Here is a 14,169-nt window from a genome sequence, read left to right on the forward strand (position 1 = left end):
CCACTATGTTACTTTTACTTTATACATCTTGTATGTAAACCTTGTTCGCTGTTATTTTACTTTGCTAATTGATAAATGTTTCTATCATGGTAAACATGAAATGATTGAAAGAGAATAAATGAATTGTATTGTTCGCAGGTTGTGTGGACTTTTTTTAAAATCTCTGTATAGAGATAATGGTAAAGTAAATAAATAGTGCATAGCAAATTCAGATAGATACATGTACAAAACAATGGTTTTTCCTTCCTTCCTCTTTGAATCCTAAAACCTAGATTATGCATGCCCCAAATCCAGTTTATTTCTGTTTTCTCTTTTGCAGCATATTATAGAAGGAGAAAATCACAGAAAAATATGCTGCAAAATTAGAACAATGCATAAAAGGGGGAAACAAACGAAAATAATTTTCATAAAGTATATTACAAAAAGAAAACAAAAATAATAAAAGAAATTAGTGAAATAAAACAAAAGAAAGAAAATGAAGAAAGAAAAAAACAAAGAACAGGGAAAAAAAGAAAAATAGAAAAGAAAAAAATTAGAGAGAAAAAAGAAAAGAAAATGAAAGAAAAATTAATAAAACAAACTTAATAAAAAAATGGGGAAAAGGGGAAAATTAAGAAGCCATTACATATATTTTTAAACAGCTGTGGCAACAGTCTATTCTGACTGGAATATAATTATTTAAAGCCAAGCAAATAATTTTCACTTACTTTTTGGGAATGGCACATTTTTATTTTTATATCCTTTAGTTTGTATTATTTCATTTTCAGTAGAAACATATTTTTTAATCAGGCATATTCAATGGGAAGGGGTATAAATGGTTTAACCACTGTCAAAAAAATGAAAGGAAAAAAAATATGAAAACGGCAAAAATTATATCTGGTGATTCTGGATAAAAAGTGTGAGAAAAGTCCTTCCCTATATTTGCCAAAATGTTGGGGAAAAAATCACATTTCATATCAATGAAATGCCTTCCCAAAGTATTTACTTTCTCAAGAGTGGTTTAAGAAGTCATTTATAAACAAGAAAGAAAGAAACTGTTTGTTTTTGGCTAGAAAATACACAGCTTCGAAAGAAACCAAGTATCAACATACATACAAATGCACACGTGGGACTGTGATGTACTTGCCTATGTGTTTTTATGTGTATTAATTCATGTGGAAATCGGTCTTTTTGAGTCAAAAGAGAGGTCATAATTCCTCTTCTTAATACTTGCAAATAATCAGGGTCCACCAGATTTTCGTAATATAGACTGTAGAATTGCATTTCATTGGTGTAAAATGTGACTTTGACTGAGATTTTCAAAGTTCTGTGGAAGATTTCTCAGCAGCAACATTTTTTATCGCAGCTCCCCGAGTCTGAATAGGCTGAGCTAGATCTAGAGCACAGCTGTATGCAGTGGCTTCATGCAAAGCTCACGCCAGCCGGCCGGTGCGTCTGGCTGGATAATAGCTACTGAATGCTATAGCTGTAGGCCTAATATGCAAACTTTGTGTGTGTGTATTTGTGTGTAGATCAACAAAAAGGGCGCATGACGAACTGGCTTGCAATTTGAGCTGTAGAAAGTTGATAAATGCGTGCAAAATTGGGAGAAAAATTGCGCTACTTTGAAAATTATTGGTGGCCCGATTCGGGCCACCAAAACTTAACATTTTATCAATAATGGTTGCCCGAGGTGAATTTTTGGTGGCCCCGGGCCACCGGGCCACCGCTAATGTCGAGCCTTGAGTACAGTCTTTAAAAGTTTATGGCGGGGTCCGCTATCACCACGAGGTTGAAGAGAAGATTTATATCATTATAAAGGGGGTTTAGGAAATTGGCTATACAATCTCCTAATATTTATATAAAAGTTAGGTCCTACCTTAATTCTTGCTCGCCAGAAGATAGAATGGGGTCCAGCCGCTCAGAATCTCAGGTAAATTGCACAAATCCGTGAATAGAAATATATACACTTCACAATTTCAAATAGATTAGAAAAAAGGGACAGATGTCACAAAATGTCTCGCGAAGTAATGAGCTCATTAAATATGCAGAGGATATAGACTTCGAATGAGTGGAAGTGACGGTAAGGAATAAGATTGGAAAATGCAGAGAAATAATTAAGTATAAGCTGATCCTCCACAAGATTTGATTCAATCCTCACTAGCAGCTGGATGAGATGGTCAGCATGAGTGGACAGGACGAAGGCAGAGAGTAGAGTGATGATGTGGTAGAGAAAACAAGTTGTTTTTACCAACATCAGAAAAGATGAGACAAAGAAATAAGCGCCAAAAAGAGGACAAAACACAGTTGAGAAGAACAAAGAGGAGAGAAGCAGACTGTGAGAAAAGCAAACATGCGAGCATCTCTGTAGTGATGTTGTATACCTGCAAGTTTATTGCAATAAACAAGGAACAATGAAAGGATGTTTGCTCCAAGTCTAGGAACAAAAGAAAGGTTGTTTCTCAATATAAGAATGTGTTTGCCAAGTAGATTTGGACAGAAAATGAGTTGGCTTGCTCTGTGAATGTACAGTATTGTAGTAAATACACATGGCGTGAACAAGTGAGAATATATGAAATTGGAAATAAAAGAAAGAATTTATATACATATACAGAATGTTGAAATATAAATGAAAATATATACAAGGAAAGAATATATAGATGTAGATATATAAAAAGATATAGTCAAGTCACTACAGTAGCTCCCCCCTAGATTTGTACCGAATAGAAATGTAGTAACAAATCGACAAGGGAAAGTAAAAGTGAACTTGGCTATATAAAACAAGAAAATAAAAGGAGTGGAAACATCAGTTAATTTTGAGAAATGTTTCAACCGTCTCCGAAAAATTGAACGTACTTGGCAGGAAACCTGACATGGCGACCAGAACGGGTCTTACGAATTTCGGGAGGCATATGCTTGTCGTCAGGATCCCCTGCCAAGTCCGTGGAGTTGGATTGTTGATGAACTTGGTCAGGTGGATCTTGATGATGAAATGGAGTGGTAGCCTCCTGCTCGATGAAAGCCGGTTTCAGTCTGTCGACACTGACATTTTCATGTTTACCATTATAATCTATGGTAAAATACTTGTCAGTGCGACGGATGACTCGGAAGGGTCCTCTGTATGGAGGTTGCAATGGCTTTGTAACAGCATCATCTCGTAGAAAGATGTGAGATGAAGAATGCAGTTCAGGATGTACCTGTGTTCGAGTTTGCTGTTTTCGAGTAGGAGTGGGATGTAATTCCCGCATCATTCTCTTTAGTCTGTGGGCATAGTTAGATGGGTCATCGGCAGAATCAATTTGTGAAGGAGCTACAAATTGTGCAGGTAGAGTGACTGTAGTCCCAAATACTAGTTCTGCTGCAGAGCATCCAATGTCCGCCTTGATTGCTGTGCGTATACCTAGCAAGACTAAAGGGAGTGACTCAGTCCAACGGACCTTGTTATGAGCTTTGAGAGAGGCTTTAAGTTGGCGATGAAAACGCTCCACTAAACCATTTGCGGCAGGATGGTATGCTGTTGTGCGGATGCGTTTAGTGCCAAGGAGGTTGGTGAGTGAAAGGAAAAGTGCTGACTCAAATTGCCTACCTCTGTCTGTTGTGATGGTAGTAGGTGCGCCAAACACTGCTACCCATCTGGCCACAAATGCTCGCGCTACCGTCTCCGCAGTGATGTCTGGGATAGGGATAGCTTCTGGCCATCTGGTGTAGCGATCAACACAAGTAAGAAGATAATTGTTACCCTCTGATGAAGGAAGCGGGCCAACAAGATCAATGTGCACATGAGAGAAGCGTGCATCAGGTGAAGTGAAAGTACCAAGTGGTGCTTTGGTGTGCCGATGTACTTTACACTTTTGACATTCGAGGCATGTTTTGGCCCATTTCCTAACATCAGCGTTGATGCTAGGCCAAACAAAGCGCTCTGTAATGAGCTTTTGAGTAGCTCTGATTCCTGGATGAGAAAGTCCATGAAGGGAATCAAAGAGAGCTCTTCTATGTTTGACTGGTACCAAAGGCCTGGCAGTACCAGTTGATATATCGCACAGAATGGTAGTGGTAGAACCTGGGAGAGCAATTGACTTGAGTTGAAGTGAGGAGTCTTTCACCTCAGTTTCATCTTCCTGATCTTTTGCGATGGCCGCAAAGTCTATGATTGAGGAAGAATCAACTCTGTCAATATACAGACGAGAGAGGGCGTCTGCTGCTGTGTTCTCCTTACCTGAAATGTGCTGTATATCAGAAGTGAACTGAGAAATGAAATCGAGTTGTCGGATTTCACGTGGCGAATGCCTATCCGGTTTCGACTTGAGTGCATGGGTAAGAGGTTTGTGGTCAGTGTAGATAGTAAATGACCTACCTTCAAGAAGATGGCGAAAGTGCTTGATACCCAGATATGCTGCAAGCAACTCCCTACCAAAAGTGCTGTATTTGGTTTCAGCGGGTTGTAACCTCTTAGAGAAGAAAGCCAGAGGTTGCCAAACTCCATCTACTCGTTGTTGGATAGCTCCCCCAACTCCTACGTCAGAAGCGTCGACTAGTAGGCACAAGGGAACATCAGTGCGAGGGTGCACAAGAACAGTAGAGTTAGCCAATTGATCTTTAGCATGATTGAAAGCAAGAAGCTCTTTCTCTCCAAGATCAATTGGCATGTTCTTTTTTGTTCTGTTTTTCAACAGATCAGTCAGTGGTTGCAGCACCTCTGCACAACGAGGAATGAATCGCCTGTAGAAGTTTATCAATCCCAGGAATTCTCGAAGTTTGGTGAGTGACGTAGGTGCGGGAAAATCACGGATGATTTTCACTTTGTCGCTAAGAGGGCGGATTCCGGTGTTGTCCACCATATGTCCGAGAAAAGATAGCGATGAAGCACCAAACTGACATTTCGAGGGATTGACGATGATGCCATACTCCTGCAGGCGATCGAAAAGCTGACGGAGATGTGTCACATGTTCATCCTTAGAGGAACTGGCTACCAGTATATCATCCAGATAAACATAGACAAATGGGAGGCCGCGAATGACGGTGTCCATCAATCGCTGGAATGTTTGTGCTGCATTCCTAAGGCCGAATGGCATTTGAACGAATTCGAATAAGCCGAATGGAGTGGTCACGGCAGTCTTGTGAATGTCGCTAGGCTCGACTGGGATCTGATGATATGCCCTAACGAGATCAATTTTGGAAAAAATTGTCTTACCTGCAAGAGTTGAAGAGAAATCTTGCAAGTGTGGGATAGGGTATCGATCCGGGACCGTGCGAGCGTTGAGCAAGCGATAATCACCACAAGGCCGCCAGTCCCCTGGCGTTTTCTTGGGAACCATGTGCAATGGACTTGACCAGTTGCTCTCAGATTGTCGGATAATGCCAAGTTCAAGCATGTGCTCGAACTCTGCCTGGGCAATTCTCTGACGATCTGGAGCAAGTCGACGAGGGCGCGCTGCCGCGGGCGGGCCTCGAGTTGGGATGTGATGCGTGGTAGTATGTTTCACTCCTGAGTGCTTGTAAACCGGTCGTGTGATATCCGGATATTGACGGAGAATGGAGTGAAACCGCTCCGATGAGTCGTGTTGAACATACATCGGGCTAATAGTACCTGTATATGAACCACATCCCTGGACTGTAAGAGTGGTTTTGGTGTCTATCAATCGGCGGTGTTTGATATCCACCAACAGTCCAAATTGGTCAAGAAAATCGGCACCCAAAATCGGCGTAGGTATGTCTGTCACAACAAATATCCAGCGGAAAACACGCCGTAAACCGAGATCAAGTGTGAAAGACTTTTGTCCGAAAGTCTTGATTGGTGATCGATTTACAGCCTGTAGTTGGATATTTGTCGCGTCAACCCTAGCCGGTTTTCCCAATTTTGAATGAGGGAAAATGCTCACCTCAGCACCTGTGTCGACGAGATAGCGTGTACCAGTGTACTTATCGTTGACAAAGAAAAGGCGACTGGGTTGGGTGCTGCCAAGGGGGTTAGTCGCCGCTATTCCTTGGCGGGGTCGTTTCCCTGGGCCTGTCCTGCTGAGAAAGAGCAAGGACTAATGCACTTTTGAGCACTGCTCCCATATTTCCAGTGATACCAGCACTGGGCACCTGCATGCTGTTCACTGCGATGCGGGCTGCGCGAAACTGATTGTGGGCGCTTAATCGAGTCCTTCGACTTGCGCTGTCGACTGCGACCTCTCTCGCGGTTATCCAGCATGGAGCAGGTTAATGCTCGAACTTGCATTGTGAGCTGGTCCACCTGTGCAGAGAGCTGGTCGACTTTAGTTTCGTGCGTGGGGAGTGGAGGGGGTTGTGATGGCGCCAACTTAGATTGAATGTTGGATATAGTTGGGCCGGCAACTTCAACAATTTTGTCCGCAAGCGCCGCTAAGTCCACCAAACTCACCCCATCGCTTGATGCGGCTAGGATGACCTGCACGTTGGTGGGCAAGCGTTGCAAAAATAATTGCCGAAAAATTGAATCCTCCATTGTGCTCGTCCCCATCAATTGCTGCATCCGCCGGAGGAGTTGCGACGGCGACTTGTCTCCGAGCTCCTCTCCTGACAGCAGCCGATTGAGGCGCGTCTGCTCGGAGACGGTCGTTCGCTTGACCAATGCAGCTTTTAATTTTTGATAGGGGTTGTCACCCGGGATAGCAGTAATGATATCCCTCACCTCCATAGCTACCTCTTGTTGTAGTGAGGCAACTACATAATTGAATTTAGTGATTTCGGCGGTAATACCCTTCGTGTGAAATTGGGCCTCCACCTGAACGAACCAAATTTCTGGGTCATTTGCCCAGAATGGTGGGAGCTTAATGCTCACCGGAGCAATAGAGGGTGATACTGGATAAAGATTAGATTCAGGAGTAGAGGAAACATTAGGAGTAGTCATGTTGTAGAGTAAAGAAAAAAATTGAGAAGTAGAAAGGAAACAAAAATAGTGAAGTGAGAAGCAAGAATAGCGAAGTGAGAGAAATGAATAAAGGGCGATAAAAGAAAATTAAGGATTCAGGATCACGTCGGGGTCACCAGTTTAGGAAATTGGCTATACAATCTCCTAATATTTATATAAAAGTTAGGTCCTACCTTAATTCTTGCTCGCCAGAAGATAGAATGGGGTCCAGCCGCTCAGAATCTCAGGTAAATTGCACAAATCCGTGAATAGAAATATATACACTTCACAATTTCAAATAGATTAGAAAAAAGGGACAGATGTCACAAAATGTCTCGCGAAGTAATGAGCTCATTAAATATGCAGAGGATATAGACTTCGAATGAGTGTAAGTGACGGTAAGGAATAAGATTGGAAAATGCAGAGAAATAATTAAGTATAAGCTGATCCTCCACAAGATTTGATTCAATCCTCACTAGCAGCTGGATGAGATGGTCAGCATGAGTGGACAGGACGAAGGCAGAGAGTAGAGTGATGATGTGGTAGAGAAAACAAGTTGTTTTTACCAACATCAGAAAAGATGAGACAAAGAAATAAGCGCCAAAAAGAGGACAAAACACAGTTGAGAAGAACAAAGAGGAGAGAAGCAGACTGTGAGAAAAGCAAACATGCGAGCATCTCTGTAGTGATGTTGTATACCTGCAAGTTTATTGCAATAAACAAGGAACAATGAAAGGATGTTTGCTCCAAGTCTAGGAACAAAAGAAAGGTTGTTTCTCAATATAAGAATGTGTTTGCCAAGTAGATTTGGACAGAAAATGAGTTGGCTTGCTCTGTGAATGTACAGTATTGTAGTAAATACACATGGCGTGAACAAGTGAGAATATATGAAATTGGAAATAAAAGAAAGAATTTATATACATATACAGAATGTTGAAATATAAATGAAAATATATACAAGGAAAGAATATATAGATGTAGATATATAAAAAGATATAGTCAAGTCACTACAGGGGTAAGAGAATAGCGCAGTGAGCTCCGTCGGTAATACGACCTTTCAAAGTTCACGGCGGCATCCGCTATCACCACGAGGTTGAAAATAAAATGTATATCATCATAAACGATGTAAGAGAGTAACGCAATAAGCTCCGTCAATAGTACAGTCTTTAAAAGTTTATGGCGGGGTCCGCTATCACCACGAGGTTGAAGAGAAGATTTATATCATTATAAGGGAGGTAAGAGAGTAGTGCAGTGAGCTCCGTCGGTAATACGACCTTTCAAAGTTCACGGCGGCATCCGCTATCACCACGAGGTTGATATTATAAAATGAATATCATCATAAACGATGTAAGAGAGCAACGCAATAAGCTCCGTCAATAGTACAGTCTTTAAAAATTTATGGCGGGGTCCGCTATCACCACGAGGTTGAAGAAAAGATTTACATCATTATAAACGATGTAAGAGAGTAACGCAATGAGCTCCGTCAGTAGCACGATCTTTAAAAGTTCACGGCGGGGTCCGCTATCACCACGAGGTTGAAAATAAAATGTATATCATCATAAACGATGTAAGAGAGTAACGCAATAAGCTCCGTCAATAGTACAGTCTTTAAAAGTTTATGGCGGGGTCCGCTATGACCACGAGGTTGAAGAGAAGATTTATATCATTATAAACGGGGTTAGAGAGTAGCGCAGTGAGCTCCGTCGGTAATACGACCTTTCAAAAATCACGGCGGGGTCCGCTATCACCACGAGGTTGAAAATAAAATGTATATAATCATAAACGATGTAAGAGAGTAACGCAGTGAGCTCCGTCGGTAATACGACCTTTCAAAGTTCACGGCGGCATCCGCTATCACCACGAGGTTGAAAATAAAATGTATATCATCATAAACGATGTAAGAGAGTAACGCAATAAGCTCCGTCAATAGTACAGTCTTTAAAAGTTTATGGCGGGGTCCGCTATCACCACGAGGTTGAAAAGAAGATTTATATCATTATAAAGGGGGTAAGAGAGTAGCGCAGTGAGCTCCGTCGGTAATACGACCTTTCAAAGTTCACGGCGGCATCCGCTATCACCACGAGGTTGAAAATAAAATGTATATCATCATAAACGATGTAAGAGAGTAACGCAGTGAGCTCCGTCGGTAATACGACCTTTCAAAGTTCACGGCGGCATCCGCTATCACCACGAGGTTGAAAATAAAATGTATATCATCATAAACGATGTAAGAGAGTAACGCAATAAGCTCCGTCAATAGTACAGTCTTTAAAATTTTATGGCGGGGTCCGCTATCACCACGAGGTTGAAGAGAAGATTTATATCATTATAAACGGGGTTAGAGAGTAGCGCAGTGAGCTCCGTCGGTAATACGACCTTTCAAAGTTCACGGCGGGGTCCGCTATCACCACGAGGTTGAAAATAAAATGTATATCATCATAAACGGGGTTAGAGAGTAGCGCAGTGAGCTCCGTCGGTGATATGACCTTTCAAAGTTCACGGCGGGGTCCGCTATCACCACGAGGTTGAAAATAAAATGTATATCATCATAAACGATGTAAGAGAGTAACGCAGTGAGCTCCGTCGGTAATACGACCTTTCAAAGTTCACGGCGGCATCCGCTATCACCACGAGGTTGAAAATAAAATGTATATCATCATAAACGATGTAAGAGAGTAACGCAATAAGCTCCGTCAATAGTACAGTCTTTAAAAGTTTATGGCGGGGTCCGCTATCACCACGAGGTTGAAGAGAAGATTTATATCATTATAAAGGGGGTAAGAGAATAGCGCAGTGAGCTCCGTCGGTAATACGACCTTTCAAAGTTCACGGCGGCATCCGCTATCACCACGAGGTTGAAAATAAAATGTATATCATCATAAACGATGTAAGAGAGCAACGCAATAAGCTCCGTCAATAGTACAGTCTTTAAAAGTTTATGGCGGGGTCCGCTATCACCACGAGGTTGAAGAGAAGATTTATATCTTTATAAACGATGTAAGAGAGTAACGCAATGAGCTCCGTCAGTAGCACGATCTTTAAAAGTTCACGGCGGGGTCCGCTATCACCACGAGGTTGAAAATAAAATGTATATCATCATAAACGATGTAAGAGAGTAACGTAATAAGCTCCGTCAATAGTACAGTCTTTAAAAGTTTATGGCGGGGTCCGCTATCACCACGAGGTTGAAGAGAAGATTTATATCATTATAAAGGGGGTAAGAGAGTAGCGCAGTGAGCTCCGTCGGTAATACGACCTTTCAAAGTTCACGGCGGCATCCGCTATCACCACGAGGTTGAAAATAAAATGTATATAATCATAAACGATGTAAGAGAGTAGCGCAGTGAGCTCCGTCGGTAATACGACCTTTCAAAGTTCACGGCGGCATCCGCTATCACCATGAGTTGGAAGAGAAGATATTTATCCTCTTAAACATCGCCATAGATAATACCGCGTCTTTCTCCCTGAATAATGCGACCTCTAAATAGCTAGCACCTCAAAAACAATCTTGAAATATGTTCTGAGCGATCACGCACTGTAACCAGATCTACGCCGATTTTTTATTTTCGATTTTTTCCTTCAAGGGGCATGATCGAAGATCGGCAAGTGATTGCCGATTGTGGTGAAATCGAATGGAATCGGTTGCCGATTGCAAAATCGGTTACAAGCTTAATATTGTATAACATTTTGTGCTAAAACATTGAAGAGATTTGAAATTTAATTGTGAACTTTTTCAATTGGCTGTTTAAAATTGACTGTCCCGATACACAAGTTAGTAGCATGCCATTAGCACTAGTATAGCAGCAGCCAGAGTCAGGGCACATGTCATGGATATGGAATAGCCTCACTTAGGCTAGCTTAAATAAGTCTAAAAGACTAAGTTTGACTAGTAAGCCAGGCCCCAGGGGTGGTATTCTGAAAACGGTTTTATTTTTGTTTTTATCTAAATTCTAATATCTCATTGAGCTGAGCCTGATAGAATAAGAAGAAGCTAAAATCCACTTTTTCAATGAACAACAAGACAAGTCAAGGTAATAATACGAACCTGGCTTGTTCACGCATTCGATGAACAAGGACAAGCCACAAGGTTATATGAACGAAAGAAAGAAAGAATTAAAAAGAAAAAGAAAGTAAATAAGAAGGCATATAAGCTAGTGTCAGAAAGCAGAAATAAAAAAAATAATATGAAAGAAAGGACATAAGAAACAAACGGGAAGAGAAAGATAGAACAAAAAATAATAAAAAGGAAAAAAATATAAAAGAAAGAAAACAGAAAAAGAAGGAATTAAGAAATAAATAAGATTTAAAAACTAGGGGAAGGAAGAAAGACAGAAAAAAGGGAAAAAAAGAAAATGAAATAAAAGGAAAAACAAAAATAAAGATTAAAGAATGAATGAAATTGAAAGGAAGAAATGAAAAAATTACAAAGAACAGAAAAAGGGGGAAAAAATGAAAGAAAGAAGAGGGGAAAGAGCAAATATAACAACTAAAGAAAGAAAATTAAAAAAAAGAAAGGCTATTCCACTTTATGGAATAACCTTCCGTTGAAGACTTAAATAATTTACCTATGTCGAGACTTTAAAAAATCTTCTCAAAACTCTTTTATTAAACTCTTGGCTCTTTATGCACCTTGAGCACTCTACAGAGAGGATTTGGTGCTTTATAAGTCACATTATTATTATTATTAAAGAAAGAAAGAAAGAAAAGAACAAAAAGGGGAAGTAAAAAGAGAAGAACGATGAAGAATAAATAAAAGAAAGTAAAAGAATAAAACAATAAATGAAGAATAAAAGAAAGGAAAGACAGGAATAGAAAAAGAAAAATAAAGAAGAAAAAGGAGACAGACAAAATAAAGGGTGAATGAAAGAAAGGGTGGAAGGAATACTTGTTATATACCTGGGGCCCGTTTCTCAACACATGGACAAGTTAGTCATATCTTTATCCACCAACCATGGAGTTAGTTCCAATCTGACTAAACCTGTTTCTCGAAAGGCTTCCTAACTAGAATACCTTGATATAGATACTATCGGTAAAAAGAGCAGACGAGACGTAGCCTTAGTCACAAAATAGCATAATTTTCAAAAAGAAAAATTATGACAAAATTGCAAATATTGTGATAAATTGCGAAATAAGTCTTTTCAAAACAATAGCACAGGTGAATTATGCATCATACATACTTAGACCATGAAGACTGGAGCATTCAATTACAGAGAAAATTAAATTATGAATCATTCATTTCATGACTAAAAAATCACTTGTGGACGTTGAGATGGGTATCCCCGGGATATCCAATTTTGATAGTTTATGAAAGTAAACCATAACGGTTTTCTTTGTAAAATGATGATAATTATACTGTCTTTTACGATTCCAAACATCATCAAAATGTAGTTCAATGAAACATTTTTAATCATTGATACCGAAACATACGATATTTGACAAATTGTATGCATAAATTAGAGATAGAATTTATCCAAATGTCTGAAAGGGGTCTGAAAACAACAAATACGAGTTCAGTTATGGATGGCCTGACGTGGTAGAATCTTTATCGATTAAATCATTTTACTATTTCAAAATGAATGGTTTTGTGGCGTCTTACCAACAGTTTTTATAGTTTCATTGTATTACAATTATCATTGAATGCATTTACCCACTTGTTTTATGATGTAATTTCAACCTCTATGATTGATTACGTAAGATTATAATTGCAAAATTTCTAGGCACTTTTGCATGTCATAGTCTACCCACGTGATGCCATACGTCATTAAGAAAGAAGTTTATGACAGGTTCGGAGGTGTCATAAATATATAGTGAGGTTGTTGTACCCGATCTTGGTAAAGAGGGCTTCGTGCAACGGTTAGCGGACAAGTAGCTCACTATCTCCGATTTAGTCAAGAAGTTAGACTTATGACGGTGTTGAGAAACGGGCCCCAGTGGTTGTCAATTTTCAGCAAGAAAGATCTTGAAATGAGATGTGATAACCCTCTAGCTATTGTAAATATCTTAAATATCTTGAAAGATAAGAAAGATTAAAGAAAATTTTCAGAATACCACTTATGTACATTCTGTTCTTTTAGCACGCTTTGATATTACATGCGCAAGTTATAAATTTACATGCTCAAGATAGGAAGAAAGAACATTTTCAGAATACCAATTTGAGATTGTGACGTACATAAGAACATTTTCAGAATACCGCCCCTGGAGTGTTTATGTGCACGTGCAACTTTGTGAGCCTTTACTGTGTATGTAGACCCACCGGTACATTTTGTTGAAAAATGTTGATTGAACAATGAAAGTCGAGAATTAAAGGCTGCTTTTAGGTTTGGTAAGAATCTTGGCGTACATGTAGGACCACAAACTTTATAAAGCTCTTGATTTGTCATAAAAAACACTTAAAAATAATCTTCAAGTCCTAAAACATAATAAAGATTACCCAAAAGTTGTAGAAATTCCATAAAATTTCTAAAAAAGTAGCAGAATAAATCATGTTTATGTACCAAAAAATACATAGGCCTAGAAGAAATGGTACCTCACTGTACACTAATTACTATACTGTAGGCTAGTGGCCAAAAACTATGTTTGTGCTGCCCTGGGACTCTGTTCTCTTCCCTGTCACATTGAAATATATAATGAACTCTGCTGCCAGAAAATGTGAAGATGTCGCTAAATGTAGCTAAACGGTTCACTCAAACTATAGAAGAACAGGTGGGGCCAACTCATGTAACAACTTTTTGTGCACATGCACGGCAGCACCATCAGTGCCAGTTGACCTACATGTACATGTAGGTCACTCTTGTGAAAAATTTAGGTTTTACTTTCTGCCTTTCATGCCTTTGCAGACTGAAGACAAGTTAGACTCTATCTTTTTTCTTAGATCTACAGTGCGTTTCAGAAAAAAAGGCAATCTATATTTAGAGGGCTGATATTCAAATCATATCTAATTTTGTGAAATTATTCTGCATGGATGCGAAAGAGAAACTCATCAGCTTTCCATTGATACCTTATTTGTGCCATGCCATGCATGATTGAATCACGGGTAATTGATGTTGAAGACAACAGCCAAGTTACAGGTACAGATACAATTTTTTCCAAGTTTTTAAAAACTCGATAAAAGGGCAGAGGCTGATGTAAATACTTTCATCGATGCCTGAGCTGGCAAAAGTATTTTGATTGGACCCTTTTTCTTCCAAAGGTGTGTAAATAAGCATATATGCTTGCACATGATTAACGAGGAGCATGAGGAGATCTACATGTATGTGGGTTCACTAACTTAAAAGTTGTTTTGTGAATGACGAATTATCTAAGAATGAAATCAATTT

At 39.6% G+C, this 14,169-nt stretch overlaps 1 protein-coding gene across 1 annotated transcript; it reads right to left on the reverse strand.

The window, feature by feature from the left end:
* Window positions 1–5,956: 5,956 nt before the first annotated feature.
* LOC129279968 (uncharacterized) lies at window positions 5,957–6,853 on the reverse strand. Its single transcript, XM_054916031.2, has one exon. It carries the CDS (start codon window positions 6,851–6,853, stop codon window positions 5,957–5,959), a length of 897 nt encoding a protein of 298 aa, XP_054772006.2.
* Between the last annotated feature and the right edge of the window lie 7,316 nt (window positions 6,854–14,169).

The sequence above is a fragment of the Lytechinus pictus genome, chromosome 4 (genome assembly GCF_037042905.1).
Source record: "Lytechinus pictus isolate F3 Inbred chromosome 4, Lp3.0, whole genome shotgun sequence".
Taxonomy (NCBI): Eukaryota; Metazoa; Echinodermata; class Echinoidea; order Temnopleuroida; family Toxopneustidae; genus Lytechinus; species Lytechinus pictus.

Bases quoted from the DNA above. Each gene is read 5' to 3' on its own strand.
- LOC129279968 (XM_054916031.2), bottom strand. From the start codon at position 6,853: ATGACTACTCCTAATGTTTCCTCTACTCCTGAATCTAATCTTTATCCA.